The sequence below is a fragment of the Nelumbo nucifera genome, chromosome 8 (assembly GCF_055504915.1).
Source record: "Nelumbo nucifera cultivar China Antique chromosome 8, China Antique-T2T, whole genome shotgun sequence".
Taxonomy (NCBI): domain Eukaryota; kingdom Viridiplantae; phylum Streptophyta; class Magnoliopsida; order Proteales; family Nelumbonaceae; genus Nelumbo; species Nelumbo nucifera.
The window spans coordinates 53,967,857-53,993,562 of NC_142656.1; the positions used below are offsets into that span (position 1 = coordinate 53,967,857).

Genomic DNA, 25,706 nt, shown 5'->3' on the forward strand with positions numbered 1-25,706 from the left:
TTATATATATTGTAAAAATGAAAAAAACCAAAAAACCAACGAACTGAACTGGCGTTTAACTGAATAGGTCAACTAGTTAACCAATTAGTTTCAGTTCGGTTTCAGTTATCGGTTTTCCAAAAACCGGTAGTACCGGTTCGATTACAAAAAAAAGGCCCATGGTTCGGTTAACAAAACCGTGAGCACCCCTACCTAGGCCCCTCATTTTGCCACATCATCCGGCCCTTAGCCCCTCACCGTGTCACCCTACCTCACATTTCAATGTTGTAACAAACTTGGAAACTTCCCAAACATTAATCACATTAGATAATTAAAATAATGAAAATATCAATTTATTTTGATATTATAGTAATTAAATACTCATTAAATACATAATTGTTTGAAAATTAATTTATTCATATACATAATTATTGAGTAATCAAATTTTAATATTGAAATATTCATTTATAATTGTATGGAATTAATTATATATATTATGTGAAATTGATAATTATTACATGAAAATTTCAGTCATTTAAAGATGATTATTTATTTTTAAAATTCAAAAAATTAAATATCAGCATTTTCCAAGTAATTTCATAAAGTTATGGAAACTTTATTGGGGAATTTTAACTCTATTTATAATTTGCATAACTATTTACAAAATTTAATATTTTTCAAAAATTATTATGTTGGAAACTTTTAAGAATTTCCATAATTTATTATTAGTAATTTACATTGGTTTTTGGTAATTATGAAATTCAAAAATTAATGGGAAATTTTAATATTGATAATTTATATTTGGTAATTATTAATAATTTCTATGCCTACCATAATTTACATTGATTTTTGGTATTTATTGGGAATTTTTAATTTAGTGATTTCCATAAACTAATTTTCATGTTTTTGGTAATTTAATTTAGTGAAAGTTAATTTAAAAAATCTAAATTACTGAAATTTTATATTTTCAATAATTCATTAATCATAAATTCATTTTTTTTTGAAAATTAATTTATTCATACCAATAAATTTTGAATATTAATTTATTTATATCAATATTTTTTCTAAGGATTTTTATGATATTCAAATTTTTCTTTCTATTTTTATTTTCAGTTTTGCAAACAACAATAAATTATAAATTGATATTTTTATTAATTTAGTTTTAACATCCTATGCCAAAGTGTCAATTGGTTGGTTTGTAAGGTCTTATGTTGGTTGTAGCAGAGACTTAGGATCAAATCTAGCTTGCATTAAGGTTGGAAGGCTTTATGGGTTTGGGGATTATCCCCTCAATTGTGTAGCCTCATGGAGAAACAATTTTAAGCCTTCCCTATATTTTAACCTTTGCCAAAAAAGAAAAATCCCTGATATCTTTCAAATTATCTAATTTTCCCGTGCATCGCATGGGGCCCTAGTAGTTTTTCTATAAAACAAGACGTTCCATGTCAACATTGCTCTCCCTGCTCCCCTACCATTTATCTATTTTGTGGTTATTTTGGATTTTTTATTTTTAAAATTGAACAAAATTACTCAAATAGCTAATCAACATTTAAGTCTTTAAGACTTTCATCTCTCCTCATTAACTCACCATTAGCTCTCTCTTCTCTTTCTCATTAACTCCTTTGATTATCTCTCCTTGTTAATCATTCTATTAACTCTCTCTTTCAATAACTCAATCAACTAATTCTTTCTTCCCTCAATTACTCCAGTAAATTGTTATTTTTCTTGTGTCCTTTTTCCTTTTTACTAGTAAAAATATACATGCATTTGCATGTGGCAATATCTCTAAGACAAAACTATTTATAATTAATTCATGGGTAATTTACGAACGGTTATAAGTGGGCAGTTTCCGAAGTGAGTAAAGGACATATATGCCCTCTTTATGCCCACTATATGCTTAGACGGGTGGGGTAGAAAACGTCCATTGAAAATTCTAGAAAGAAGGGGCATTTACTCTTTTATAGGTAGTATATAGATATATATTTTTATTTTATTCTCTCTCCTCCCCCATTAATCTAATAAACCAAGAGTAATTTTTTAGGGGTGATCATTTTAGTTTGGCCCAAGTCCTAGCTCCACCAAGCCCACAAATTTTAGGGCCAAGTTGAGCTTAATAGTTCAAGGTTTGCATGGGCCCAACCCAACCTATAAACAAATAACAAATTAAAAATGAGTTAACAAAAATATCATAAATAGTTAAATCACCTAAATTAGAGAAATAAAATTCTAAGACATTAGTCAACCTATTTTAGCATATTTCTATAGGCCTCTCCTATTATTAATCTATTATATTCCAAAGGGAGCAAATTTTACTCTCATCCAAATTGTTATTTCATATTCAAATTATATTTAATTGGTTAATTGTCAAAAATTTATAATTTCAAACCTAATAACTAAAATTAATAAAAAATTATTAAGTTCAATAAAAGATATTAAGTTTTAGCAAGTTTTTATCTAGCAACTATTAAAAATTAAAAGAATAATAATAATAATAAAAGTTAGTAGTTCATAAATTAAAAACTAAAATACATTTCAATTCTTTTTAAAAATAATTGATATCCATAGGCAAATCAAAACTAATTATAAAAAGTAAAATAAAATATTAAAAATAATAAAATAAACCATTTGTGTTCCATATAAAAATCATAAAAATTAATTAAAATAACAAAACTAATAATGAACCAATTAGTGTCATAAGAGTCCTACTTAGGGATAATCATTTATAACTTAGCCCAACCCAGCTAGACATACAAATTTCCAAGATCAAGAAACTATTTTCTTTTGTACGAGGTCTAACTTAGATCGCAACATCAAGCCCACACAAAATGCGGGCAATATGGTGGTAAACGGTTTGGATTCAAATTGGATCCAGCTGCATCCACATCTACACTTGATTATTAAATCACTATATCTATATCCACATCTGATTAGTATATTGGATTTTGGATTGCATTTAGATTTAATCCGCTACCATCTTATTAAGTTTAAAATGACAAAAAAATAAAAAAAAATTAAAAAAGTGCAAATTGGATTCAAATTGGTTTAGAGTGAGAACTGGAATTGAAATTGTCTATTCCCATGGTTTATTTGGTTCAAACAGGAATTGGAATCAGCTGGAATGGGATTTCATTCACAAGGGAGAGGAGGGAATGGCCATTTCCACAAAGGGGGGAATGCCATTCCACCAGGAATGGGAATGGGATTATGATTCTGCTCAACCAAACAGTTTGAATTGGTCATTCCAATTTGATTCCAAACCCCTATTCCTGTAAAGAAAATAGGCCCTAAATTTATCAATTATAAACTTTATATAATTATACATAGTATCTATGTGTATACATATTTATACTAAATATATACATAAAGTAATAATCTTTTATTGGACTTGGATTTTAGTTGGATCAAATGGGGTTAAATCCACATATGATCCAATTATTAATTATACAGTTCTAATCGAATTCATAGTCAAATTGAGTATTGGACTTTCAGAGTTCATTGACAACTTTAGCAGGCAGGGTTTAAGCTAAGCAACCCCTAAGCTAGATTAGGACGTTATATACATATATACTTAAATAACAAATTTTAATTATTAATTATACAGTTCTAATCGAATTCATAGTCAAATTGAGTATTGGACTTTCAGAGTTCATTGACAACTTTAGCAGGCAGGGTTTAAGCTAAGCAACCCCTAAGCTAGATTAGGACGTTATATACATATATACTTAAATAACAAATTTTATATTAATATATAGATAGAAATTTAATATAGCTTTTATAATAGACTAAAAATAATATTAAAATTTTAATTTGTAAAAAATCATAGTTTTATAATTAATACGGGCAATCTTGTCTCTATCTTAGGCCCAGACAAATATTATTGCACTTGGGGTGTGGACTGAATTTAGCCAAGCAACCTTAAAAACTATTAATACAGTATCAAAATCTGGCTCATGCTCTTTTATTTTATTTGGTTCATTAAGCCACACAATGGGGTAGTCCATCTCCCATAGCTCCTTCACCTTCAATATTAATAATTTTTATCTAAAAATAGTTAATAGTTGAAAAATAATTCATGAATTGGTTTGCACTCGATTTGGTTCGAATTAATTACAAATGTCACATTGCTCTTAGGGGTGCAACTCAGGGGGTTGTATCAAGTTGAGGATATACCAAAGTCCAATCCAAAGTCTTAAACCTCAAGCTCAAGCTTGGATTAATTTAATTATGACTACAACCAAATTTTATATACTTATAATATTTAAGTATTTTAGATATTAAGTAATATTTAAAAAATTGTAAGTTTTAATCATTAATAAAGTGAAATAAATAAAATATAACTCTAAGAGATAATATAAAAAATAATTATTTTATTAAGTAATTAGCAACAATTTATTGTTTTTGTTAAACTTATTAATATAATTAACCCAAATTACTAAATTTCTTAACTATTTTTGCAACAAATCTATACTATATATAAACATGTAATGTGAAATGTTTTTTAGACTAAAATTACCCTCTACTTCTTTGTTTAAGAAAGGGTATAAAAGTCAATTTCATTTTAACTTTAAATGCCAGCTTTAATGCCTACTAAAATGGCCATAATTGTGTATTTAATCCATCTCTAATTATTGTAAGAGTTGAAAATGCAACTTCAAATATTACTTTCCACATCATTTAATCCCCTCTCATCAAGTCTTATACTTAAGGCACTAAATCCCATTTTCTCTAATTAAATCCTATATTTTTAAGTTATTTTTCACTAATAAATACTATTGATTAGATCTATGTCAATATTTTTAATAACATAAACCCATATATCTTAAAATTGACTCAAAAACAAAATTAAGTGTAATAAACAAAAAATAATTTTATTGATAATGAAAATGAAATACATAATGTAGAAAAAATGAAATATAAAAATTAATAATAAATAGTTCAACTTTTGAGTTAAATGTGTCAACCTTTAATTTCATAAATGAATAATAAAAATTGATAAAATATAAAAATATAAAAATGAAAAAATATATACATTTTGCAAAAAAAAAAGCATTCAGACACATACATAATATCATATATTTATCATATTAAACAAAAAGATATGAGATATCAAAATTTTTTTACACACAAAATGCAAAAAAAAATTATAGAAAAAATTAAAGACATTGATAATTCTATATTTACACTACTATTAAAATATGAATAATATTATGGAACTTTTTATTGACTAAAATCAAGGTTTTAAAAATCGACCGAAATGGTACCGCTTTGGCTTCTAGTTTTTGGGTAAGTGGTTCAACCATGTAGTTTGAGTGAGTCAAACCGATAAGATATAAAATATAATGTAAATTTTTATTTTGATTGTTAGATTAGGATTAGGTTAAAGTTTATTGTATATATACATTATTATGAAAGGGGAGTGTGAGACTTTGAAAAGGAGGAGGAGGAGGAGAAGGAGAAGAACAAAAACAAGAAAAAGAGAAGGAAGCTTCACCAATGGTGGTTGTCCCAATGTTCACCATTCATTGTTGCAGAAGTACTATATATTTGCCGAAGAAGAAGATTCGAATAAGAAGAAGAAGAAGAAGGAACCACCAATGGCAGATATCTCCATGTTCATCATCACTACCGCTAAAGCACCACTGGCCCTTTTTTTACGTCTCTTACATCTCTCATCTCTCTGAATCTTTATCAAATCCAAGATCATTTGCTTCATTGGTGTATCTTGGATTTCTAATATAAGATCGGTGTTTAATCTCTCATCTCTTGCATTGATTTTTTCAATTTATCCATTGGAGTTGCAAATTTTTTGTTGTTACAACTTAAAAAGGATCGTAAAAATGAAAAAACTCAAAAACTAAATGAAAAAAATAAAAACCTTAACTAATTTTGGCCATTGGGAATAACTGAATAAGATTATGAGATGTGAAAGTTTCTTTTGTTATTTTTTTATTTCCTAATTTTTATTTTAAAATAAATAAAAAATATGAAAATAGTTTGAAAGCAACCCAAGATCCATTAATTGGGTTGAACATTTTAATAGTTAAACCATTCGGATCAGCGGTTCTTTGACCATGTCAATAGTTTTTTGTAAATTTGCAGTTCAAAGCCAAAGTGGAACCGATAACCTGACTGATTCCCGAGCCAAATGATTTGACTATCTGGTTTAGTTCGATTTTTAAAACAATGACTAAAATACTCATTTTTTTATTTAGTCCATTGTTAATTGTAAAGTTTAAATTATAAATTGAACTACTAATTTTCACCCCATCTAATTCCCTTTATCTAAATCTTGCATTTTTTTGACAAATGAACTAAAGAAAAATATATACAAAAAAGACAAAACACTACAAAAACAGAGTCTAGCCAAGCAACTGGCCTATCAATGATATTTGAAACTTTACAATTCGATCTAATTATCACATATTTTGATGAGGTGTTTATGTAATCAGATTTGGATTTTGCAATCTGCATCTGATTAATAATAAAAAACAAAAATAAAAGATACATAAAGTTTATAGAAAATTTTTGGATATATTGTTACTATAATTGTCATCATCTAGAATTGTCACGTGCAAAGCACATGCACACTTACTAGTTACTAAAATAAAAGATTAATTATTTTACACAACATTGCATTCCTCATGATAGTTATTAATTTCTATAGCTTCATTTTCCCTTGACAAATCCTGTGCGTCGGATGGATCCCCTTCCGTTAACTAGTATACAAATACAATTTTTGGATTCTTCTACAAAATGCATCAAATTGATGGAGACATTGCTAGACTGTTACATTTGAACTCTTCTTACAATTTTACACCTTTACATTGTTAAAATTCTACTTCTTTCCGTCTTCAAAACCTAAACAGCAACCTTATTGTTACATCGTTGGAAAACTCAGAGCCATTGATGCATATAAACACATCGTCTGGGGTGAAAGACAGTGAACCAACTCTCTGCAGCAAATTGTGGGGGGGAAATCAGTACAGATAATCTGAAAGACATTGAGAATTTGCTGGTGGTTCTCTCCTTGAATGTTAAGCTACTTAATTGACACCTGTACTTTCAGGATCATCAAGAACTTGCAAGTATAGAGGAACTACAAGGGGTATAAATGAGTTTCTCCGCTTGTCAACAGTGTCTGCTTTTGCTGGGATAAGGATCATTAGTTGAGATTTGATAGGAGGCTGAATGCCACAATACTTGAGACTTGGGGCTTCATTCAGAACTGTTGTTAAAGAACACCTAGATCTCTTAGGTTTTTCAGAAAAGTTTCTCCTACAGAAGAGGCAGACTTCACAAATATGGCAGGGTAGCCAACTGGAGCTTCTATCCAAACTTCAGTTCCCTGTTTGTTGAATGTTTTCCCTGTCCAAATGTGTTTCCAAGAGCAACTTTCTCCTAGTGGGAAATATGCCTTAACTTCCTTCTTGCCTTTATCAAGAACAGGCACAACTAGGATCTCTGTGCCAACCAAGAACTGTTGATAAGTCATGTTGTGCACATGTTCATCGTTCGGAAAGTGGAGAAAGAGATGACGGCAAACAGGCAGACCTTTGAGTGCAGCTTCCTGATTTGAATCAAAAGAAGAAAGAATCCAATAAAAAAGACCTATTAGATTGTAGTAAGGTAAGTTGGATGTTATAGTGTTTTTACAAAAAAACTTGCTTCGAAGTGAAACAGAAACAGGTATTGACAAATTCTTGACATTACCTTCACAAGTTGAATCCTGTAAAATTTCCAAGCCTTGTAAACCTTGGCAAAGCGTGCAAAATGTGACAAGGTTCGGCTATTCGAGTAGAACTGTATATTTGCAGATGGTCTATTTCCCTGTTTGAGAAAAAAAAAAATTGCTTGGTATCTTATTAGGATTGTCAAAATGGAGAATATCAATTTGAACTCTTCAACATTTGGGGATTAATATCTGTTTATTGCCTCAAACCTGGACAGCTCCATCAAAGTAATTTAAGAGCTTCATCCTGTTGTTTGGAAAACTTCATTTGAGCAAATAAACCTGTTTGATTATGGCAATGTAATCTTATAAGTTTTTATGTAAAGTTGGAGGCAGCCACTTTTACTTACTTCATGGGTTCTAAACACTGTACTGAATGCATTCAGTTCCATCCATCTCAAAAGCAACTCTTCACTTCTTTGATACTTAATAAGAGGTAAGCTTACTGCACAGTAGCCTCCAATGTCACTGTGGTTGAAGGCATAACCAGACAGTCCACTACTAAGCAAGCCTACAACAGCACTCTTGATTCCATCATTTGCCTGCCAGCTTACCATCTGGTCACCTTCCCAAAACAGCATACCCCATTTGGGACTTTCCCTAAAACCAGCCCTCATGAAAAAGACTAAAGACTCTTCTTTGTCCTTCTCTTCCCTTGCAAGTTGAGTAGATTGCCATTCTTCCACAAACTCCCGGTTTATTTTGGCCCATAACTCAGGATATCTGTTATGGGCAGATATAGGATCCTCACCTAATCAATGAGAATGCTCTATTAGTGTTGGTAAATATGAAGTTCTCTACGTTTTTGATAAATAAGAAAATAAAATTTCATACCTGAATAGAGTGATGCATCCAGTGGCAGGCCTTCACCAAAATCTGCCATCCATCCCCTGACACCATCATCTACCATTTCCTGTAAGATCTGCTTGAACCATCGTGAGGCATCTGGGTGTGTCAGATCCAACATCCCCACATCAAAAGCTGTGTTTGGAACCATATATATTTCTCCACTCTTGTGTTTCACTAAGATGTCCAACTTTTTGGCCTCCTCAAATAGGTTTCTCCTTCTGTTCAACTTCTCATCAACCTGTGATGGCAAATAATTAGCAAAGAATCAGAAACTTGTTTTTGACTTGTCCTCTCTAATCATTCTCTCTCTCAATTATCAATGAGGGACAATATATTTACAGGTGCTAGACAAGGATTGCAGTAAGTCATCACTTTAATATCCTCTGAACCAAGATCCTTCAGAAGTTGTTGCCATCCCCTGTACTGTTCTCTGTCAATTTCCCAATTCCACCATAGCTGAGACCCAATTACAGTCTTTCTCTGCCCCACCCAATCCTACATGCCATCCACCACATCCTCATTCAGATGGAATTTGACTTAGATATGCGTCTCTGTGAAGGTGGAGGTGTATGTCTATGTTTGTATTAGGTAAGAAAACTACCTGCAACCAGAATGCTGAGATGGGAACATCATAATTTTTCAGTTTATCCCAAACCTTGCGTACTGTCTCTGTCCCACCTTGCATTCCCACCACCGCTCCGGAGATGATCCAGTTAGCAAGCTCAGGGGGTCGTCCAATGGCTTCTGTGAATTGTTCAATAAGGCCAGTTGGTGAGTTCCCATAGAGTATTCTACCTTGCAACGAATCGCCATGTATCTGTAAGAAATAACAGAAAAACCTGAAACTTTGAGAAATGATTACCTTGAGGATATTCTGAGATGTATTAACTTCAAGGAATTACCTTTATCTGAACTCTATCTGGTTTTGTTAGATCAAAAACAGAATAATTGTATCCTTCAAGGTAAAGAGACCTCATCTTTGATGTCATATAGAATGGAGAAGGTGCATAGGTAGTACTCCAGTCACCTCCAGCTCTGTAAAAGTAAAAGTTTAAAATTGAACAAAAGTAGAATTAAATTGATCAGAGGCTCAGAATGTCTTAGATATACCTGTAGCTAACCAGATTAGCTGCAAGAGTGATGGGTTGATCTCCTCTTCCAATGCCCTGCTCTTGAACAAAAATTGGTACTCTTCTACCTTTGAACTCCATGTGAGAGAACTGCTCTCCAAAACCGTAGAACTTCTCATCTGTTTCACTTGAATATGTCAGAAAAACTCTGTTTACCCCTGGAAAATCTCCAGGCTTCTCTTCTTCTCTTTCATCATCTGAAGGATTAACTGCAACAAAACCTCTTGGCCTTGAGAGAAACCAAAACCACCCAAGACGTCGTTTCTTAGGCCTGCCCAGCTTCCATCTTAAACTCCTGAAGCTTCTGGGGACCTTTGGCAAGGCTCTCCGGTGCAAATCAGAATTGGGTATTCCAAGTTTCACTTGGAAAGCAATTTGATTACTGCTTTTCTGTTCAAACAAAGCCCAATATCTTTTGGCAGAGATGGAATGTTCCTCGGTCTCTAAATCTAAGCCTCCATGAGCTCTGAGTTTCTCAAAATGAAACTGTTTTTGCTTATTCCTCCTCGTGTCGCAGAAAATCCAACCTGTTATGAGTAAAATGGGGAAATAGGTATCCTTGAAATCCAATTTATAGTCCATTGACCAGAACCCAGATGGGAAATCAGGATACTTTGCCACTTCACTGATATCAGATTGATTTATCACCTTTATATCTTCAATATATTGACGGTTACATATCGAATGAACACGTTTATCTTTTATAACAAACGAACCTCTGCTTTCTTCCGCCTCTGTCTCTACAATTGCTGCAGAAACAAAGGCTTGTCCTGGCACGGTAGACCAGATGGGCCTCGTGGGTTGAGATTTGGGAGAAATAGAGAGACACCCACCATCAATTGAGCTCCAACTGAGCTGGAAATCCTTCCCAACATCGAAGATCTTCTGTGAAGGGACTGTTTGTAGATTGAAGAACAGGCCTCCATGGATGAAAGGAAGAGCTTTCGGGGGAGATGTGAAGGGGTTGTTGAGGTGTTTGTGATGTTTCTTGGTGATTTTGAGGCTTGCCATGTTTGAGTTGAAGACGTGTCTGACCCATGGAATCTCATTTATAGATTCATGACAAAGACTAGTTCAATTGTCTTTTGAGTACTAGATTCACAAGACACTAGATGGTTTCCAATTTGAATCAAATTCGTGGGTCCCATGCAGAAAGCTATGTTAATTAGGCCAGTCGAATAATATTTATCATCATCATCAAAGCCTTGTGTCCCATTTACATAAGTCGGTTACATGAGTCCTGTTTCATCATTCCATTTTATCCATTGTCTAATTCATCTTTAAATTAATTAATTATGAGCAATTAAATCATTTCTTATTATTTTTATTTAAGTCTTTTTTGACATGCCCCTTTTCTAATATAAGAGCCCAGAAGTATTGAGTAAGAATTGATTTTGCTTAGTTGAGTAGTGTTTGCTAGAATATATGATTTTGTTTTCAAAACCAAAACAACAGCCTTATGTTGCAACTGATGAATCAAGCTGTTATTCCTTCTACAGGAGAGAGAGAAACGCCAAGCAATATAAGATGGATCGTGCAAATTTGTTGTTTCTGTTATTATGTATCTAGACATGATTATGTGACAGGTTCATTTTTTATGGTAGTGAATCACGCCTTTAATTTTGCTCCATTCATAGGTGTGAATCTTCCCTCCATTAGGCATTAATTCATCCCTTTGGGCAATCTGTCCCACCATTCCTAATATGCAATGAAATTAAGAAAGTACCGTGTACTCGTTATTCAAATGAATATCGTCACAAACTCACCTTTTAACAGTAGGATTGGCATCAAGGTTGATAGTGATACGTGGTATTAAGCGAGATGTGCGGTTGTAAATCTGTATTCATTATACTTAGGCCAAGTTTGGGAGTGTTTAAAATTTCCGATTAATATCCTGCACTTTAGGCCTAGTGCCACTTTAATTCCCGAACTTTAAAATGCGACAATTTAATATCCGAACTTTTAAAACATGGTAATTCAGTACTTGTCATTAATTAGTTGTTATCCAGTCGTTAAGTGGAATTTGAAAAAGACACAAATGCCCTTCGAGTGTCATCTAATTTTCTTTATCAACCATCTAAAATCTGAGTTCACATCTGTGCCCCATAACGTCCCATAGTACATCCCCGCTGTGTATTGGGAACATCTCCTGATGGTATACCAGAAATGATGATGTCATCATCAGGAGATGTTCCCAATACACGGTGGGGACGTACTGTGGGACGTTGTGGGGCGCCCCCTTGTGGGGTGCAGATCTGAACTCCTCAAATCCTTGCCTCTTCTTCAATTCAAGAAAGTTCGGGTCACGTTTGTGTGGGCATTTTGGTGACCCCAACTTTCTTGAATGAAACAAGCAAGGATTTGGGACTTAATTTTTTGTCAACGTTTAGATGGTTGATAAAGAAAATTAAATGACACTTGAAAGGCATTTGTTTCTTTTTCAAATGTCATTTAACAGTAGGTTAATGATGTAATCGGTTCCGGTCACGTATCATTTTTTTTCATGATGTGTCAATTTTTTGGCTAAGTACCTCGTCATCTTGTCTGCTCCCAAGTGGCCTGTGACTTAGAGGCTGAAGTGGTGCTCCCTGCTGGCGAATTGCTTGGTGGTGAACTACCTTGATGAGCTACCTTGATGAGCTGCTTGGAGGTGAGCTACCTTTATGAGCTGCCTGGAGGTTAGCTACCTTGATGAGCTGCCTGGAGGTGAGCTACCTTGATGACGAGCTCCCTAGTATAGTGCAACCCGACTGCTACCGGCAATAGGTGATCTGGCTACCAGTAGCGATGGGAACTGAACTGGCTACTCCCTGCTGACGATGATATGCTCATCTTTGTAAGCGGCGGGAGCTGAGGGACCAGCAAGAACTAAATCAGAGAACCCGGGGGTGTTTACCCGGTGAGGTCACTCCAATGGCTAAGTTAGCGCAGTATAATAGTAGAGAGCTTGAAGATGATAAGAGAATGAGAGAGCTAGAGAGCAAAGGTTACCCATCCCTTTTCGCATCCTTCCTTCGCCCCTGGGGGTGAGGTCTTTATATATTGGAGTCCTCATGGGTTAAGTGGAGCAGTTCCTGGATCACAGCTGTGATGGGACTGGCTTGCATGTTAGGTGGGTGAAATGCCATCAAACGGTAAAACTGTCCCTTCTCGTCAGAACCGGGGAGTTGGTGAACTAATATAGCCGTTACAAGTCACAATCCCATAAAATGCGGGGTACGGAGGTGTGTTCCTCGAGGTTGTCAAGTTGGCACCTGTGTTAGGCCGCTAGGTCGGTGCCTGGGCTAGGTCGCCAGCTCGTGCCAGGGCCAGGTCATGCCAAGGCCAAGCTACCAACTCGTGCTAGGGCCAGGCTGCCAGCTCGTGCCAGGCCATGCCAGTGCTAGGCCGCGCCAGTGCCAGGCCATGCCTGTGCTAGGCCGCGCTCATGCCAGGCCCCACCCATGCTAGGCCGCGCTCATGCCAGGCCGTGCTTGGTGGGACACCATCAACTTAGCAAAGGCAAGTTGTTGTCAAAGTGGTCTCGGGTGTCGCCTAGTTGTTCTGAGGTGCCAGGCTACATGATGGCGAGCTGCCTGTGTGTTGCAATGATGGCGAGTTGCCTAGTGGCAAGCTGCCTGTTAGTGCTGCATGATGGCGAGCTGCCTAGTGGCGAGCTTCGAGCTGTCTAGCTGTCAAGGGACAACACTTAGTTGGCATGAGGTGCCAGGTGTCACAAGATCATTGGAGAACCAAATCCACCCTCATCATTTGCCCCCCACTCCTGAGCAGAAAGTAACTCGGTGAAGGGAGTATATTTCTCCTTTTGGCCCGTAATTCGATGAGCTCGTAGGTGTTGATTCAGTTTCTTAGGCTCTGGAAGCTGCTTGGAAGCGAGCTGCCCGTAAGGTGCTGAGGTCTCTGCCAGTTTGGTACTTTAGCCCTTAGGTTCTGGGAGCGACTTATAGTCCACTCTTGTTGACTTTGTCCATGCCGATGAGGCGGCTGGCTCTTGTGCAGTAGTGTTGCCCATGCCGTAGAGGCAATTGGGTCTTAAGCAGCAGTGTTGCCCATGCCGTATAGGCGATTGGGTCTTTCAGTAGTAGTGTTGCATGTGTCGTAGAGGCGACTGGGTCTTTCAGCATTAGTGGCCCTTAGGCTTTGGGAGGGACCCATAGTCCACTCCTGAACTTTTCCCATGCTGTAGAGGCGACTGGGTCTTGTTGTGGCCCTTAGGCTTTGGGAGGGACCCGTAGTCTGCTCCTGAAGTTTTGCCCATGTCGTAGAGGCAACTGGGTCTTGTTGTGGCCCTTAGGCTTTGGGAGGGACCCGTAGTCCCCTCCTGAAGTTTTGCCCATGCCGTAGAGGCGACTGGGTCTTGTTGTGGCCCTTAGGCTTTGGGAGGGACCCGTAGTCCGCTCCTGAAGCGTTGCCCATGCCGTAGAGGCGACTGGGTCTTGTTGTGGCCCTTAGGCTTTGGGAGGGACCCGTAGTCCGCTCCTGAACTTTGTTGCTCCTTAGAGACCTACAAGGAACTAAATGTTAGAGGACCCGAGGTGGCTAACCCGGTGAGGTCGCTCCGATGGCTAAGTCAGTTCTCTCATAGTAGACTGCGAGCTAGAAATCACAATCTGAGAGCTAGAGCTTGCTTACTTGTTTTTTAGGCTGGTGACTTTTTAGTTCGTGAGTTCGCGCCTAGGCCAGGTCGCCAGGTCAGGGCTCGTGCCAAATCGTGCCAGATCGGCACGTGTGCAAGGCTGCCAGACCGCGCGCAGGCCGCGCCAGGCCGTGTGCAGGCCGCGCCAGGCCGTGTGCAGGCCGCACGTAGGCCGCACCAGGCCATGCACAGGCCGCCAGGGGGGCGCCTTAGAGCTACTTAGTCTGTTAGCTCCCTGCATAGTCTTTGAGTTCATAAAAAATGGAAGCTATAAAGCGAGAGCTTCAGTTTCTAAAAAGGGGAGGACTTAACTTTCAGGGAGAAGAGGACTTAGCCTTTTTGTAAGATAAGAACTTAGCTTGTGTAGGATGAGAACTTAGCTTTTTGTAGCGTGTTCCCACAAACGGCGCCAATTGATGTAACCGGCTCCGGTCACGTATCATTTTTTTTTCGTGATGTGTCAATTTTTTGGCTAAGTACCTCGTCATCTCGTCTACTCCCAAGTGTCCTGTGACTCAGAGGTTGAAGTGGAGCTCCCTGGTGGCGAACTGCCTGGTGGTGAAATACCTTGATGGGCTGCTGGGAGGTGAGCTACCTTGATGAGCTGCTTGGAGGTGAGCTACCTTGATGAGCTACTTGGAGGTTAGCTACCTCGATGAGCTGCCTGGAGGTGAGCTACCTTGATGACGAGCTCCCTAGTGTAGTGCAACCCGACTACTACCGGCAAGAGGTGATCTGGCTACCAGTAACGACGGGAACTGAACTAGCTACTCCCTGCTGGCGATGATCTGCTCATCTTTGTAAGCGGCGGGAGCTAAGGGACCTGCGAGAACTAAATCAGAGAACCCGTGGGTGTTTACCTGGTGAGGTCACTCTGATGGCTAAGTTAACGCAGTATAGTAGTAGAGAGCTTGAAGATGATAAGAGAATGAGAGAGCTAGAGAGTAGAGGTTACCCATCCCTTTTTGCATCCTACCTTCGCCCCTGGGAGTGAGGTCTTTATATACTGGAGTCATCATGGGTTAGGTGGAGCAGTTCCTGGATCGCAACTGTGATGGGACTGGCTTGCGAGTTAGGTGGGTGAAATGCCATCAAACGGTAAAACTATCCCTTCTCGTCAGAACCGAGGAGTTGGTGAACTAATATAGCCGTTACAAGTCACAATCCCGTAAAATGCGAGGTACGGAGGTGTGTTCCTCGAGGTTGTCAGGTTGGCGCCTGTGTCAGGCCGTCAGGTCGGTGCCTGGGCCAGGCCACCAGCTCGTGCCAGGGCCAAGTTGGTAGCTCGTGCCAGGGCCAGGTCGTGCCAGTGCCAGGCCGTGCCCGTGCCAGGCCACGCCCGTGCCAGGCCGCACCTGTGCTAGGCCGCGCTCGTGCGAGGCCGCGCCAGTGCCAGGCCACGCCCGTGCCAGGCCGCACCTGGTGGGACACCATTAACTTAGCAAAGGCAAGTTGTTGTCAAAGTGGTCCCGGGTGTCACCTAGTTGTTCTGAGTTGCCAGTTTACATGTTGGCGAGCTGCCTAGTGGCAAGCTACTTGTGTGTTGCAATGATGGAGAGCTGCCTAGTGGCGAGCTGCCTGTGAGTGCTGCATGATGGCGAGCTGCCTAGTGGCGAGCTACCTGTGAGTGATGCATGATGGCGAGCTGCCTAGTGGTGAGCTGCCTATGGCGAGCTTCGAGCTGTCTAGCTGTCAAGGGGCTGCACTTAGTTGGCATGAGGTGCCAGGTGTCACAAGATCATTGGAGGGCCAAATCCGCCCTCATCAGTTAACATTTGATTAATGGTAGGTACTGGATTGTCACATTTTGATAGTTCAGGTACCAAATTGTCGCATTTTAAAGTTTGAGGACCAAAGTGGCACTAGGCCCAAAGTACAGGGTATTAATCGAAAATTCTCCCTTAGAAATAAGTACTTATTCGAATAAACATTTATTTAGGGTTGGGATCATGCTATTAAGCACTTACTGACATTTGGGAAATAAGTCCAAAATAAGTGCTTATTGGATAAGCCAAAAATTGCAGTTTTTTAAGTGCTTATATAATAAGCACTTATTCAATTTTTTTTCTCTCACAATTGTCCCCAGTTAATTTTTAGAATACCAGTTACACCCTTCGAATGCCAAAGACATAGGTTTTGAAATTTCATGTTTTCTTCTCTACTATATATATTCTCCAACCAGCACACATCTTTCATTTTTTACATTTTTAAACGATCCAACCAGTGGTACATCTCCTCCATCGTCTTCTCACCATATATAACAGTGATAGAAATAGGAGAGAGAGAGAGAGAGAGAGAGAGAGAGAGTATGCCTGTAACCCACATGAGTTTGAAAAAATCATGGTATATTTTGAAAATTTGAAAGAAAATAAGGACAAATGAGTGACAAGTGCTTTTTTTTTTAAAAAAAATGTTTATTGGAGAAAAAGACCACCAAACACCCAACATGAAACACTTATTGTTAACATAAGCACTCCCAAATTTGGCCTTAGGGGTGTAAATTGGGTGAGCCCAACTTGAGTCCAAACCAACCCAACCTGAAATTTTATACAGGATTTTTAGTCTTTAGCTAGGCCCAAGCCCGACCCCACCTTCTCCCAACTCAAGCCCAGCCCAACTATATACATACATACATATGTACACATATATTTATATACATATTTACATATATGCATACATATTTGCATAAATGCATACATGTATAGTTTTAGAGCGGGTTCATTGATCAACTCGTGCCCAGGCCCGGCTCCACTATATGACTCCGGATCTCCTGCCCACGTCTATCCACAACACACTACCCCCGTGCATTGGGAACATCTCCCCATGCATAATACTAGGAGAATGAGATGTTCTCTATGTGTGGTTGTGATGGTATGTAGGTAGACGTGACCAGAGTTATTGTGGGAAGGAGATCCGGACTCCCACTATACACATTCATACAATACATACAGCCCAACATATGTGACTTGCACCCCTAATTAAACTATGCTAAAGGATACAATAAAAGAAAATTATTGTCAAATGCAAGCAAAGTACTATGGATAGTGTCTTCTACTTGGACTTATACAAGTGCCAACAAGACCCAAACCAACAAGGCTTCCAGGTGCTTGCAATACTTTATAATTGGGATTTGCTAACAAGACCTTAAAATTGTGTTTAACAAGTTGAACACTTACCTGCTCAAAATTCTTCATTTATATAGCACAAGAGTATGTTTACAACAAGAGTAGTCTCTCAATAGGTAGATATAACCAATACAACTCAAACTATACTCAATTTCTAGAGTACTCATAGATGTTCAGCTCATGGAGGAAAATACCAATAGATGGGTGAGAACAAGCTCAATGGCTTCTCAACAAAGCTCACGTATAAAACTGATAAAGCATAGAGATCTTTTTCTCTAGAAAGACTCTAGCTCTATCTTGCTCTCTCTAAAAATCAATTATTTACAATATGTACAAGTGGATGCACATGTTTTTCTTAAGCCTTGATTCAAACTTAACTGTTGCTTTCTTGCCTTTTGAATCAAGTTGAACTCCTCTATTAATAGAGGATTTGAGAGCAAGTGACCATTTTCTAGCCATTCAAAGGATTTTACTTTCTTTAGAAATGATTCAAATTTTCCCTAACATGTTAGAAAGATTTTCAATAATAGTAGTAGTAGACATTGGAACCTTCAAACAAATCTTCTCTATAGTAGACGATTGTACATTTAATAATCGGCTACAATACAAATGGAGGAATCCTATTTCTTTTCTAATTGAATGGTCCCCCCTTATTAATCGATTAGTAAGACTTTGAACTTAGTCAATTTGAGTAGTTCATACATCATTACTAAGTAGTTGACTCATCTTCTCAGATTAGGCACTTTTCATGCCTCAAATATCATAGTTAATTGACACATGTATTTGAGGTAGTTAACTACTTCTTATAGTCTTTGCAATGCATGCATTAGCTATCATAATTAGTCGACACATGTTTTTGAGTAGTCAACTACTTGACACAGTCAAGACCAATTTACCTGATTGATGGCCCAAACGCTTATAAACCTTGGCACATTTTGCCTAGAGGATTGAAAACTTCCATTATCTTTCAATAAGTATTTTTCTAACTTTTATAACTTACTAGTAAGTGTGCACATGCTTTGCACGTGGTAATTCTAGATAATGATAATGATAGTAATAATATATCCAAAATTTTCTATGAACTTTATGTATCTTTTATTTTTTTGTTTTATATTTTATATTTTTTATTATTAATAGGATGCAAATTGCAAAATCCAAATCTGATTTCATAAACACCACATCCAAATATGTGATAACCGGATCAAATCGTGAAATTTCAAGTATCTTTTTAGTGCATCTTTTTTCTTTTGTTCATTTATTAAAAAAATATAAGATTTAAATAAAGAGAATTGAATGAGGCAAAAAGTAGTAGTTTAATTTACAATTGAAACCTTAAATTAAATAGGGACTAAATTCAAAAATAAGTATTTTAGTTAAAAGAAAGTTACACAATCTTATTCATATTTTTAATTGTGTAAATATAAAATTATAGATGTGTTCAATTTTTTTTTGTATTTTTGTGTGTAAAAGTAATTTTGATATGTAACATTTACTTTTTATTTAATATGATAAATATGATATTATACATGTGCTTGAATGCTTTTTTTTTTTGCAAAATGTATGTATTTTTTCATTTTTATATTTCTATATTTTATTAATGTTTATTATTTATTTATGACATTAAAGGTTAAACTTTATGACATTAAAGGTCAACACATTTAACCCAAAAGTTGAACTATTTATTATTAATTTTTATATTTCATTTTTGGCCAGTTATAAATTATGCATTTCATTTTCATTATCAATAAAAATAATTCTTGTTTATTACACTTATTTTGTTTAATTTGATTAATAAAAAAATATCATTAATATGCCTAATTTTTTCTACATTTTTTGTAATTTTCTATATTTATTTCTATTTTAAAAATTTTATTACCTAACTATGACTTTTATACCCTTTCTCAAACAAAGAAATATGGGTAATTTTAGTCTAAAAAAAGTTTCACATTGCATCCACACTTTTATATAGTATAGATTAAAGCTCATGAAAGCCAAGAAACCAAACCTAATAATGATTATGGTTTCTGAGGAGAATTTAACTAAGTTCAGTATTGTTGAGCATTTATGGAATGCATCATACAACTAAATACATCAAGATCTAAGAAAAATAAAATCAATTAAGGGTCTATTCCCATAGTTTATTTAGTTCCGAGAAGAATTAGAATGGAAATTGGAATAATCTGGAATGGATTGCATTGCCAAAGGAGGAGGAGAGAATGGACATTCTCTCAAATGGGAGAATGCCATTCCAGCAACAATGGGAATGGGATTTGGGTTCCATCCAATCGAATAGTTGGAATCAAAACGACTCATTCCAATTCTGATTCCAAACCTCTATTCTTGTGAACCAAATCGGCCCAATTAAGTATAACTTAATGTAGTGATAATGCATTCTTATTGAGATATAGTAATAAATCCATCTTTAGCACCTCCAAAGCCTTTAAGATCTTTAACATCCTTGATGCTAGATTTTTTTGGAGCTTCCTTAGTTAAAGCATGGCAACCAATTAAGCAGAGCTTCCGCTTCATCAATTGTAGAAAATTAACTTTTATGAGTATTAAGCACAGAAAAGCTTACTAAAAATGTTGTTAACACACTATTAGTACTCTCATTGTACTTTGGAGGTGACTCACTCCATTGGTATCTTTCATAAGTCGCCTATATCAAGGGGACTCACTCCATTCGCCCAAGATTGTTAAGTGTCAAGTCAAGGAATTCTTAACTATGACTTCGATGGGTGACTTTGACATGGCATTGGGGCATCTTAGAGGAAGTGGACTAGTGCCAGTGGTGAGTTTGGGACTCTGGTCACTATTGTTCTGATTTAGTCTCGAGGACTTCTAAAGGGTGATTTTAGGATTTTGAAAGTTTCAAATCGCATGTGACATAGCATGCATCAAATAACTAACGGAATGTGAACGGTAGGGCCTAAAGTGATAGTTTTTTTGGAGTTTAGATACTAATGGCATGGTTTAAACTTCTACCAAAGTAAGGCATAGGGCTGTCAACTTCGGATTTGGTCGGATTCAGGCAGAACCAATCTCGAACCGATTATTAATCAAGACAAAATCATAAACCAAGAACTGTGAACCGATTATTAATCAAGACAAAATCATAAATCAAGAACCATGAATCAATTATTAATCAAGACAAAATCATAAACCAAGAACTATCCTAATTAATAAGCGGGTCTGTCAAGTCCAAAACCAATAGTCTCAATTATACTAAAAACTATATTTATTTCTTTAAATAATAAATTAAATTTTAAATTTTGATAACATAAACTTGATAAAAATGATAAAAAATACTAAATTATTTATATGTTAAAAATTAAACATTTTTAACTAATATTAGCTTATTTATTATCTATCAAGTTTACCATTTCAAACTTAAAATATGATAAAATTATTAGAAACTAATAATTTGTTCCTAGTCCTAATCGGTTTGGGACAGGCAAGAATAGAAACCAGCCCAATTATTAATTGGGACAAAACCATGGACCAAAACCAATAATCGATTTAATCGATTTAGGTCCATTAGGTAGACCCAGCCAATTGACAACCCTAGTGAGACTACCCCCAAAGTATAGGACACTAATATGCAATTTACATAAAAAAAAGGTCTAACCAACTAAAGAATCTTACACATAGCAACACAATTGGGGATAAAGACATGTTTTAAAACCATTGTTGATTTAGGTGGTCAAACTGTTCAACTTGGGAGTCACCTATTTGGTTCATTTTTCACTGTCTGAATTTTCCCAAAAAAAAAATTTTGTTGAATTGGAACCAAACAATTGAACCGCTAAATTGCTCAATGGACAATGGTTTCCAGGCCCTTTATTATTTTAATTATTTTAAAAATTTTTGAAAATGTCACAAGCTGATCTACTCAGACTCGACATTCAAACCTTTCAACCCAAAAACTAGTAGCCAAAGTAGTTTCATTTCTGGGTCAATTTTTAAAACCTTGGATAAAAACACTCCACAGGTGAACATAGGTTAAGTGTTCACCCCAAAGTGACACTTTTCTTTTATTTTTACCCACTTTACTATTTTTGGACCACTTTTAATAGTCCTAACTTCCTAAGCACAAAAGGGTAAATTACAAAGACCACTATACTATGGGGTCAATGACAATTACCCCCCTAAACTTTCATTTGAAACAAAGACTTGCACTTTTTTTGCTAGATTCAATATTTAGATAAAATGGTAGAGGTTTAAATTGATTCATTGGAGAAAGAGGTGAATATTTTTTATATTTTAATATGAAGAGAGACATTCATGACAAGGAAATCAAACAAGAATTTAAAAGAAATTTGTTTTTTCTATATTAATGAAATAATTCTTGTTATTTTAACTGATTTTCGCTTGTGAAAATTCAAGGACTTTATCACAAATAAAAGTTCAGGGTACTTTTCATTAACCCCATACAAGGGGGTCTTTATAATTTAACCAAAATAATGATGATTGAGCTTTTAGGAAATTTTCTATCTGCTAAACCATTACAATGAGCGTCATGATTGGACCTCCCTATCTAGGCTTGAGATTTCAACGCAAGGCTGTAAATTGATGAAGGTATGGCCCCGGCACTCGACCTTTCCAACGCAATTGTTGATGGTGATGTAAAATCTATTGTGAACATTCTGTTGGTGGATAATCTCAAACCACCAAAGCGACTTACGCATTCAAAGTTGTAGTATAGCAACCCACAAGTTAGCAAGATTTGTTTTATATTGTTTTCGTGCCTCGTCCAAGAACTACCATAATTTTCAGAAGTTATTCCAACAAATGCTCCACTGGGAATGGAAAGAGTCCAGATTGCTTGTTGCCAAGGGCTATGAGAAAGAATAAATGGAAGTTTATTTAAGAATGAGCACAGGGTGGCAACCAGTTGCAGGAGCTGAATGAATTCCACGTTAACACATGATGCCGTCAACATACGGAATAATTACTTGTATATATACTCATGTTTGAGGCAACTACTTATAAATATGTAGTTTAGAAATTACTTATACCTTATAAGATGGCTCCACATAAAACAAATAGGTCATCCCTTTAGGCTATGTTTGGTTTGAGGGAAAAAGTAGGGAAAGGAAGGAAAAAGCAAAGAAACCTTTACAAACTTTGTATAGGTTTTCATTCCTTTCCCTTCCTTTCTCTTCAAACCAAACATAGACTTGATAAAACATTTAGGACTTTCTGTTTTCTTCTCCACAGGCAACAGCATCATGCCATTTTCTTCCCCGCCAGTTCCTCTTCACTGTCTCTTTCACTCCCTGTTCCTCTCCTTTTCTTCTTCCTCTTTCTTCCCCCCAAGTTTCTCTTCTCTTACTCCCTCTTCCTCTCCTCTTATTTATCTTTCTTCCCCCGAGCCCCACTACAGCAAAAGACACTAGAAACTTTTACAATGGGGCAAACAGTGGCAACAGAATAGTGCTTCGATTTCGAGGGAGGAAAGGTTCATCGTCATTATTTAGAGAACAACGTGGCTCATCATCAGCTACCACATCCCTGAAATTGAAGCCCTCTTCATTCTAGTTTCAGAGAAAGCCCATTACCACTCTAAAAACAACACCATCGTCATCCGGTGGCATTTGCAGCAGCAGAGAAAGAAGAAAAAGGTGTCCATTACAGCTTGAAAAACCACTGTCATCACTCGGTGGTGTTTGCAAAGGTGGAGAAAAGAGAAAGGGGGGAAAAGCCAAAAGGGTTTGATCTATTTCTGTTTGAGAATAGGATGGAGGAAAGCCATAAAGTTTGGTTGTGGGTGTCTTAAGGCCAGGGTGTCTTCAAAATTAGAATTTCCTGATGAAGAATCAAACACCAGCTTGAAGAACATACAGAATCAAGGACAATGATTTTTGTGAAGCATCAAGGGAGTGTCAAGAAGCAGATCAGGGAACGAGAGAAAATGAAAGGGACAAAGAACCTAGGGTTCCTATCAGGTGAATTTGAGGTTTTCTGTGGTTCTCTAATAGGAGGCTTTAGCTTTTTCTTTTTATTTTATAGTTTCAATTAGTCACAAAAGACTTGATACTTTCTCTCAAATATGCATGTACAGCAGACACATCTATTCAGGTTCTTCATGAATATCATACTATAAATAAAGAATCCAGACTTGGGGGAAAATACAATGCAATCACACAGAGGGAAGTTCCTAGATCAAATTCAGATGAACAAATTGCATAGCAAACAAAATGGCAAAGTAGAATCCAATCATGGTATAAATATTTTTTCTTTGTTGCAACAATATATATACCATGAATCAAAGAGAACAAAAGAAGTAATCAATTGAATCATAGATTCACCGAGTCACTACAGGACCAAAAATAGAAGAACCGTGGATTTGAAAGACATATAAATTTGGGTACTACAGACTTCAATGCACAAACAGATTATACCCAGCAAGAAGCCATGCAGATTCATCTCAATAACACAACCTTTATTTAAAAGACAGGGGATCATCAAGCTCAAGTTGAATGCTGATTTGAGCACTCATATTCATGTCCTCTCTCATAGCCTATCCCTTTATAACCTTGGATCAATTGAAAAGAGGGAACAAAAACCAAGCTTCAAACATAGAAACACCAACTGAGCTACTATTGTATCAACCTCAGAATGTTATTTTTTGGGTACTACAGACTTCAATGCACAAACAGATTATACCCAGCAAGAAGCCATGCAGATTCATCTCAATAACACAACAACCTTTATTTAAAAGACAGGGGATCATCAAGCTCAAGTTGAATGCTGATTTGAGCACTCATATTCATGTCCTCTCCCATAGCCTATCCCTTTATAACCTTGGATCAATTGAAAAGAGGGAACAAAAACCAAGCTTCAAACATAGAAACACCAACTGAGCTACTATTGTATCAACCTCAGAATGTTATTTTTCAATCTATCAACAGAACCAACTGTAAGCAAACAGGTATTGGAGCTTCCACATTTCTTTGGATTAGTTAGCACTGAACAATCAAAGAAAGAAAACTAAAACCATGTCCAAATAAACGGATTAGAACAGATAGCCACGGTGAGTGTAGACATTTGCTTATATACAAAGCCGAACCAAAGCCAGTAAAGAGAAAAAAACCAAGATCTTATTTCATGTATAAGATTCACCGATAACCAGCAGGGTATACTTATCAAAACATTTCAACAGAAGCGATCTGGCTATATTGCAGATTCAAACAAAGGTAAAAAGGCATGGCCTACAAGGGTAAAGGAAAAAACCAAAAAGTAGATTAGCTCTTGTAAATTCGACGAATAGGGGTCGACCCATCGACGAGAAACAGCACAGAAATCACCGCATTGAACCGATTCCGCGATCTGGGCATCCAAGATTTCGGCTCAGAAGGGGGTGAGGAGCTGAGAGAGCGTTGGTTTTGGCTCCGAGTTCATGCCAATGATGATGACAAGGGGGATGAAACCATAGTGAGTTATGACCTTGGCCTTCTTCATCGTCCAAGTGCTCCATTCCTTCAAGCACTTGACCGTCGATCGCTCCTCCGAGGCCTTTGAGCCCTTCTTGCCTTTCGCTTTCAGAGCAACCCTGGTAGCCATCGATCTTCCTTCTTCTTCCTCTTCTTTCAACTCTAAAACCCTAACCCTAGGTCCGAACAGTTTATATGAAGAACAACACAGTGCTATTTTATTCTTGAGACATTTTTCCGTTACAAAACAAACCCTTGTAGTATTCGGAAATGACAAATGAAAAATCCACCCGACTTTACAAAAGGATAATGTTGTCAATGTACATCGGCTCGGGCATTTCTCCTCCACCTGGGAATGGCAACGGGGCGGGGCGGGGCGGGGCGGGGCGGGGACAGGGGGCCTCTTCCCGTCCCCGTCCCCGTCCCCATTCCTGCGGGATTCTCATTTTCCGTGATTCTTTATAATGTTAATCATTTTGTTTTTATTTATTTATTTATTTAAAAAAATAAAAATAAAATAATTAATATTTATAATTGTATTAAAAAATATTCAAACATATTTTTAAAAATATTAATATATAGATATATGTTTACATATTTATATAGATAACGTATATATATATATATATATATACACGTTATGCCTCAAGGTATTGGAATGCCTTGTGTTACACATTCATGTTTTAAAACATTTGTTACATAGAAATTTCTACATGTAGAATAAGGTTCTTCTAAGAGTGACCATTTCATCATGCTAAAGAAATAGAGGTTAGGTCAAGATCTAGTCCACCCCTCCCAAGACCCCAAGACCCTATATAGTGA

The 25,706-nt window shown here is 36.6% G+C and overlaps 2 protein-coding genes across 5 annotated transcripts; both read right to left on the reverse strand.

Annotated features, from left to right (window-relative positions):
• Positions 1-6,624: 6,624 nt before the first annotated feature.
• LOC104601619 (uncharacterized) lies at positions 6,625-10,715 on the reverse strand. 4 transcript variants are annotated; one of them, XM_010265023.3, is made up of 8 exons: positions 9,668-10,715; positions 9,460-9,592; positions 9,159-9,374; positions 8,897-9,052; positions 8,543-8,795; positions 8,059-8,459; positions 7,690-7,806; positions 6,625-7,546 (listed from the first exon to the last, which is right to left on the reverse strand). In XM_010265023.3, exons 1-8 carry the CDS (start codon positions 10,696-10,698, stop codon positions 7,211-7,213), a joined length of 2,643 nt encoding a protein of 880 aa, XP_010263325.1. In that variant the 5' UTR covers positions 10,699-10,715; the 3' UTR covers positions 6,625-7,210. The 4 variants fall into 4 exon arrangements, 2 of the variants coding, with proteins under 2 accessions (XP_010263325.1, XP_088748769.1); XR_016079249.1 differs by having other exon boundaries at positions 7,515-7,546; positions 7,690-7,955; XM_088892643.1 differs by lacking the exon at positions 6,625-7,546 and adding an exon at positions 7,919-7,955.
• Positions 10,716-24,529: 13,814 nt separating this feature from the next.
• Positions 24,530-25,137, reverse strand: LOC148790013 (mitochondrial import receptor subunit TOM7-1-like). The gene has a single exon (XM_088892670.1). It carries the CDS (start codon positions 25,012-25,014, stop codon positions 24,802-24,804), a length of 213 nt encoding a protein of 70 aa, XP_088748796.1. The 5' UTR covers positions 25,015-25,137; the 3' UTR covers positions 24,530-24,801.
• Between the last annotated feature and the right edge of the window lie 569 nt (positions 25,138-25,706).

What these genes read in the sequence shown, in the direction of transcription:
- LOC104601619 (XM_010265023.3), bottom strand. Translation starts at nt 10,698, where the DNA reads ATGGCAAGCCTCAAAATCACCAAGAAACATCACAAACACCTCAACAAC. An exon ending in GCTAATCTGGTTAGCTACAG is followed by an intron (nt 9,593 to 9,667) that starts GTATATCTAAGA and finishes TTACTTTTACAG; the next exon opens with AGCTGGAGGTGACTGGAGTA. An exon ending in TCTCAGCATTCTGGTTGCAG is followed by an intron (nt 9,053 to 9,158) that starts GTAGTTTTCTTA and finishes GATGGCATGTAG; the next exon opens with GATTGGGTGGGGCAGAGAAA.
- LOC148790013 (XM_088892670.1), bottom strand. Translation starts at nt 25,014, where the DNA reads ATGGCTACCAGGGTTGCTCTGAAAGCGAAAGGCAAGAAGGGCTCAAAG.